The 7300-nt window shown below is 45.8% G+C and overlaps 1 protein-coding gene across 1 annotated transcript; it reads right to left on the minus strand.

The window, feature by feature from the left end:
* Positions 1-725: 725 nt before the first annotated feature.
* Positions 726-7248, minus strand: LOC104511877 (multidrug resistance-associated protein 5-like). The gene is made up of 6 exons (XM_010154661.1): positions 7098-7248; positions 6210-6369; positions 5718-5796; positions 4143-4256; positions 2991-3155; positions 726-2282 (listed from the first exon to the last, which is right to left on the minus strand). The coding sequence occupies exons 1-6, from the start codon at positions 7192-7194 to the stop codon at positions 2181-2183; spliced, it is 717 nt and encodes a 238-aa protein (XP_010152963.1). The 5' UTR covers positions 7195-7248; the 3' UTR covers positions 726-2180.
* Positions 7249-7300: the final 52 nt, after the last annotated feature.

Below are 7300 nucleotides of genomic sequence, written 5' to 3' on the forward strand. Positions count from 1 at the left end.
GTCCTCAAGTTTCTGATCAAAAAAGAACCCCCCACATAACTTCAGAGAGCATCCTATTCTCCCCTTCCTAACCACAACAGCCAGGCACTCTGTTCCTTGAACCGGGTAACATGGAGCACAACGGCAGCCAGTCCCCGACACAGAGTACGCTTGGGTCCAGGCCTGGGAAGGGGGCAAGATCTGTGCTGGTTAAGTCTTGCTTAGGGCAAGACTTAAAGAACAACTACAACAAATGGTGCTCTTTGTGCTATCCTCAAGCTACACTCTAAGCTCTGTTAACGCCGTGATCTGCCTGTGGTATTGGTAGGTAGAAACGCTGGTGGATGTGACTGTGCAGTCGCGTCACATTACGATGAGTTGACACTTGCGGGTAAAGAAAGTGGAAAAATCTGAGCCTAAGGAGGATCTCCTGTATTCCATCTGACTTTCCCCCCTTGCCACCTGGCTTGAATACTTGCGCTGTAAATTATTACTGCCTGTACTACTCGACACAAACATACACATACTGCAAGCCACCCCCATGCCGGAGGGCACAGAAATATCCACTACACTTTTGAAGAAGGAAGCACAAAAATTACCCACTAGACTGTGAGGGAAGAAAGATCAGGCTGTGGTGAACAGATAAGAAACAAAAAAAAAACCCAGCCTGCAAAAAACATCCCCCGGGGCTCAAAAAGGTTCAAAGTGATTTATGTGCCCAAAACAAACCACGTAAGCCAATAAAATTTACAAAACCCAAAATAGTTTTATTTGCTTTTCAGATTTCTGCCTCAGTGAGACATTTTGCAAACATGCTAAGGCTACAAAATGTCCAAGTTGACAGAGACATGCAACGCTGACCATTCAGTAAGTCACGGCTATTACAGGAGCGACCGTGCCCGCCCGGGCCACAGGCCCCGTGAAACAGGGATGGGGTACAGTGATCGTGGCAACGTACTACACAGGACCTAGTAACCTGAGGTAGGTCTCTTTACAGTAAGAAAACAATGTCCTACACCAGGGTTACATCCTGATCAACAGGAACCTGTTCAAAGTTCCAGAAGACGTGGGGTGGGGGACTGTTTCCTTAACAAGTGTGCAATAAAGAAACAGGAAATATTAATGTTGTTTAACCTTATAATAAGTGAGCAGAATAAGGAGTTAGTGTTACCCATGCCAATGAAAGCCAACCTAAACCTCCGAGGACTGTTAGCAGCTTCAAGATAAAGGAGTCAGTCAGCTGAAGCGACTCTGAAAAGCCTTCCCTGCTAGCGTACAAGGTGAGATTCGAACCCTATGATTAATTTGTTACAGATCATTCCACGAACAGTTAGATTTTGGTTGTGTTAGATCAGCGAAGCAGGAAGAGCTTGGGCTTGCTTGCATTAAAATAAACCCTGCTGAGACAGTGAGAAATACTGTATCAGGACACTGAGAAAATACGAGGCCTTAATGTGACCCAGAAGTGGTTCTCCACTCAGGAGATCACTAAAAACCCTGCTTTGGGAAAGCATGACGGGAAGCAGCGGCCGCTGCCGTGGTGAACATCAGCAATGTTCTAAATAGCTTTGATAAATTACAATGCAATAGTTACACCACAGAGCTCTTCCCCCCTGCGCTAGACAACGAAGATGTGACAATAAAGGACACTATTGCAAAGCTTCACTTCCACTCAGACACGCAGAAAATCCGGCACTAGGAAAAGACCAGCTGTAAAAGACAAAACGGTGTCTGATACAGTCTGATAGCAAAGCCAGATCTCTGGTACCGTAAACTGTACAAAAATTATAGAAAAGAATATGCACTGTTATTAATACAGTGCGTATTTTAATATAAAATAAACAGCTTACATTTCCACTGTAAATATAGGCTATATACAGAAATATGTATAGATATAGCTACATGTATAAAGCTTCATTATAGGCCTCTGATACATTTATAACTATGGCTCCCTGAGCCATTTGTAGAGTGCATTTAATGACAAAAAATTAGTAATATGATTATGGAATAAATACAGTAATAAAAACATGAAGAATTCTTCTGACACGGTTTTAAAAACAGTCTGGCTTAACACATTGTGCTAAAAATTAAAAGATGAAAAGGCAATAATCTGCTTGAAGGAGAAAAAGAAGGAGGAAGAGCTGGCCTGCCACAGGCAGGGAGCGTAGCTCTCCGAAATGAAAGTGACTTTGCCCTGAATTTTAGCCCTTGACAGCAACCTTGTTCTCCGCAGCAGCAAACATAGCATAGAAGCGCGAGTTCTCGTTGGCCAGAAGGGCAGACGGCATGTCGAATTCCACCACCTGAAAGCAAACAAGGCAGGTGAAGTACATCAGTAAAATCCCTCAGAAAATGGATTCCCACCCCTTGGGCTTGTGACACGGTAGTAAAGAAGCCAAAACACGGCATTTCTCTTTAGAGGAGACAACAGGGGATGAAAGCGTGCGCGTTTATGGGTACACACGGTAACCTGGGATGCTTCGGGCGAGCTCAAACGCTGGAACTACCCAGTGGGAAGCAACCTCGGGGGGCTCTGGCAAATAGAGGCAGATGCTACAGGGGTTTTGCCTTCTCTACCTTTAAGAGCCTTGCCACATGTTCTTACGTGTGATGTCACTGTTTATGGCTCCCACGTGGAAGCCTGAAAAGGGGGTAGAGTATCTCTCACACTCCTGTTTGACAGCACAGGGCTTCCTGAACACAATGGGAAACTGCCACTGAGCCCCACAGAGATGCTTGTGTTATTACCCTTCTCAGAACTGACCTAAAAAGGGAGTTTTAAAAGCACTTTTAAAAGAGACCATTACTCTAGTACACTTTAGAGCGTAAAAGAAATTTTGCCCTCTTTGATCTTGTCACGGTCAACCAATAAGTGATTCTATGGGAGTATTATTACCAAGGATGTGAATGAACACAGAGGATTTTCTACCCTGCGATACCAGCTGTTCCTTCAGTTTAGTCTGCGCATACGGCACCGCCAAAACTGCAGCCACAAAAGTCTTTCTGCTCACCTGTCCCTGTGTTAGCACCATGATCCGATCGGAGCCCAGTACCGTATGCAGGCGATGAGCAATTGTTAACATAGTGCAGTCTGCAAATGCCTCTCTGATGGTCTCCTGAATCAGTAGATCTGTCTCTGTGTCCATAGCAGCTGTTGCTTCATCCAGTATCAAAATCTGAAAGCAGCACATAACCCTGGTTGTTACCCATAGTGACACTTTCTCTTCCTGAACACCAAAATAAGCAGAGTGGGCAGCAACACCATGACCAAGACCTGTCACAGCTGGCAATCCTTACGGAGCTGCGGTCACAGAGGTAGTTTGTACAAGCACCCTTCCAGTTCTTTGTGTAATCACCTTCAACAAAAAGGTACTCTATGGATCATACTTGGATTTTTATGGTCACATCTTAGAGCCACGAGATGTTTGGGGTCTGATCTGGGCCTCAAGTTCCCACTGCTTTCAGTTTTACATTAGGCAGCTAAATCTCAAACACAAATTTCACTGGTAGACTGATCCGACATCCTCGGTGGTGTCGTTCCTTCTGGAATGAGTCAACACGGACTAGGCTAACCAGCTTTCTTCTGCTGGAAAGAATTACCCTTCCTCTCAGACAAACTGATGTGGAGCGGTGTCTTGTAAAGCTAAACCAGACTTGTTTTGTGCATGTTACAACTAGACTTGTTTTGTGCAGGGCGCAGTAACTTCTGCTGAGAAGTCTTTAAAGCAGATGCAGGGTGAACCTTAAGGGTTACAGTGTGCAGGCTTTAACAAAAAAGCTGGCATAGCACGGTCCCAAATCCCACTTGGAGACTACATTTTAGTGGAGCACCATATAGAAGGAAAATACTTGGCTGACATTGATAAAAAAGTGGAAGGAGGAAAGAATCTGATGCTCACGGGTAGCAGGACACTGAATAATTAGGCCAGCCTGACATCCCATTATTAACACTAACAAGCAGTACCTTTCTGATGGCAGGACATTACAGGAGCTAGTAGCCGGTTTCAGATGCCTTCCTAGTTGTTCTAACCCTACACCTCCCTGGGCCGCAGCAATTGTTGGTGTGATCCCTCTGACAGATAGAATGAATCTGGCACAAGAAAAGGCTTGCTCAACCCTATCCCTCTGATGTCTCCAGCTATTTATCTCATCGCTGTGCTCACCTTGCAACGCCGCAGTAGAGCTCTAGCTATGCACAGCAACTGCCTCTCTCCAACCGAAAAGTTTTCCCCATTCTCCATCACTTCTGAATCAAGTTTCATAGGCAGCTGGGCAACCTGTGTGGGAAAGAAGAGGCAAAAATCTTAGAGCATTGCACAGGCTTTTTGTATCTCCATGGCATGAGACAATCAGATTTGCAGGAGGAAATGACTGTGCCCATGTTCCAAAACATCTGTCACACTTTGCTGTCCATCTCTCCCTGTCTCTGTTGGGGAATTAGTAACGAGCAGCTAGCGCCTGAAGAGCAGTACAGCATCACAACTGCTCAGTCTGGTTGAAATGCCCGTGACTCAGCAACAGGTCCTGAAAACGCCACTAGGACAAAGTTAAAAGAGCTGTATCATCTCAGTAAGCAACCTCGTTATGACTTCAGTAGAAAGTATTTCATTCCTGGGGGGGGGAAAGTCTGCCATGTACAAAATCATATCAAAATGATTACACATCTCCCTTGGGCTTTCTCACCAAGATAAACAAGTGACCCTAGTCCCTGCAGGACTAACTGCAGCCTACGTACCACACCACTTGACTTGCAAGAACAGAACTGGAAGTGTCACGGCAACGGGGCTTGCTGCAGAGGGCATCGCAAAGGGCGGATTTTAAGTTCAGTATAAACGTGCACGTGTGGCGTTTACACTCGCAAATGGAAATGCAGAGTGCACACCTAAGGCACATATAGAAAAATGTAATTTACACAGATTCACAGATTGGCAGGGGTTGGAAGGTACCTCTAGGGATCATCTAGTCCCACCCCCCTGCCAGAGCAGGATCCCCCAGAGTAGATCACACAGGAACAAGTCCAGGGAGAAGGAGACTCCACCACCTCTCTGGGCAGCCTGTTCCAGTGCTCTGTCACCCTCACAGGGAAGAAGGATTTCCTCATGTTCAGGCTGAACCTTCTATTTTCCAGTTTATGGCCATTGCCCCTCATCCTGTCACTGGGCACCGAGAAGAGCCTGGCCCCGTCCTCCTGACACCCACCCTTTAGATATTGATAAGCATTGATAAGATTCCCCCTCAGTCTCCTCCAAGCTAAACAGACCCAGCTCTCTCAGCCTCATGTGGAAGGTGCTCCAGGTCCTGAAGCATCATCTCAGTGTCCCTGTGCTGGGCCCTCTCCAGTAGTTCCTTGTCCTTCTTGAGCTGAGGAGCCCAGAACTGGACACAACACTCCAGATGAGGCCTCACCAGCACAGAGTAGAGGGGGAGGATAACTCCCCTCGACCTGCTGGCCACGCTCTTCTTAATGCATCCCAGGATTTCAAATACTTTAACACCCTAGGAGTCTGTGTGAAGCAGCAGCACTGTGCTATGCTATATACTAAAAAAGTACACACACAATATATGGCATGGGCTCCAAAATGAGGAAAAAAACCCCCGTTGAATAAAGCATAGACAACAAGGGGAAAAATTGCCAACAAAAAGCTTTAGATAAAGGTCTCTGAAGTAGCTACTAACAGAACACGTTGGTTTGGAAGCCAAAGCACAAGCATGTATCTCATAGGGCACATAATACTTACACACTCCTTCATGTGAGTCCTTTCCAAAGCATCCCAGATTTGTTCCTCACTGTACTGATTGAAAGGATCCAAGTTTGATCTGGAGGGGGAAGCAGAGAACACAAGAATCTTTATTCAGCAATGAATGGCAAAGCAGCAGTGTGCCAGTTCATCCAGACAGATGATTCCCATTTAGCCTTCCACTGACAGAATTTCCTTGTCAGGGAAGTCAGATGCTCCCAGCACCCTAGGGTTAGAACTGCTAAAGAACAGGAGAGTAGAGGTGGGAGACAAAGATGTAAAAACTTCAGTCCAGTCCAAAGGGAAAGACTTGCGCAGAGGATGATCACATCCATTCTGCACTGGGACAGCTAAAATCCTTTAGCTGTGCTTTTTTTGTTTCAAAAACAGAACAGCAGCTAGGATGCCCGAGAACTAACACCTCACCAGACACCCCTTTGAGTTCAAGTACAAGCTGGTAGCCCGCTCAGTCCCTCTTACGGTCTCACTAACCTCACAGTGCCACTGAACAGCACGGGTTCCTGAGGAATTATTGAGAGTTTGCTGCGAAGATCTGCCAAACCGATGTCATTTATTTTCACTCCGTCAATTTTAATGCAGCCTCCAGACAGTTCAACGAGACGGAAGAGTGCCATTCCAAGGGAAGACTTCCCTAAAAATGAGACAGGAAAAACAATACTAGCATTTCTACAGAGTCATGGCAGCTTTGAGACAGGAATACCTTTTAAAAGCTTCCCACGTAAGACAAGTCTTTTAAAATACCATAAAGTCCTGACACAGAATGATGGTAAATGCTGGGGTTCAGCATTTAAACTTCTAAGCAATTGTAGGGGCAGCTCCTAATCTCTTCATGCAGAAGCCACCCCACTCCTACTAAACCTTGCCACGTAAACCCCAAACAGCAATATTAATTGCTTGTTTAGAATCTACATTTTGAAGTTAATTCAAGTCATCTCATAGACAGGGCGTTTGAGTTGTCACATTACAGGCTCCTGAGATAGCTCAGAGCCAAACCTGGACGCAGCATCCGTACCCAACACTTCTGAGAGAGTCAGATAAGCCCCCATGAGCATGTTGTAGGCAGCATTATGTGCTGGGAAGCAGCTTGGGGTGTTAAAGGTTTATTACGAGCATACTGGCTCAGGCATAGCAGGATTTCCTTCTACTTTAAAGGGACACTTGTTTAAATGGTTTCTGGGGATGCTGCTTACGTATGCACATGGACAGAATCCGCCACCGACAAGCTGCTGGACCACTCCTGTGCAATTAGCTATTTGGTCAAACACGGAGAAGACAGAGGAGAACCAGTAAGAGTGCCCCGCTCTATTCCATGCCCATTCTGTACACTGGAATTTAACTCTGCTCAGTGTTTTCCCTTACCTGAGCCTGTCCTGCCCACAATGCCAATCTTCTCCTTCGGTTTGATGGTAAAGGACACTTTTTTAAGTACTAGAGGGAGGTTCTCTCGGTACCGCATCTCTGCGTTTTCAAAAACAACTTCACCTTCCTGTGGCCAGTCCAGAGGAGGAGTTTTATTCTTAATTCGAGCAGGAGCTTCCAGGGAAAGTGTCTAAAAAAAAAAA

This window comes from Eurypyga helias, unplaced genomic scaffold (assembly GCF_000690775.1).
Source record: "Eurypyga helias isolate BGI_N326 unplaced genomic scaffold, ASM69077v1 scaffold50446, whole genome shotgun sequence".
Lineage (NCBI taxonomy): Eukaryota > Metazoa > Chordata > Aves > Eurypygiformes > Eurypygidae > Eurypyga > Eurypyga helias.

Coding starts and splice junctions, on each gene's coding strand:
- LOC104511877 (XM_010154661.1), bottom strand. CDS start 7,194: ATGCGGTACCGAGAGAACCTCCCTCTAGTACTTAAAAAAGTGTCCTTT. Junction 6,370..7,097: donor TGTGGGCAGGACAGGCTCAG/GTAAGGGAAAAC, acceptor TCTCATTTTTAG/GGAAGTCTTCCCTTGGAATG. Junction 4,257..5,717: donor GGACTCACATGAAGGAGTGT/GTAAGTATTATG, acceptor TTTCCCACACAG/GTTGCCCAGCTGCCTATGAA.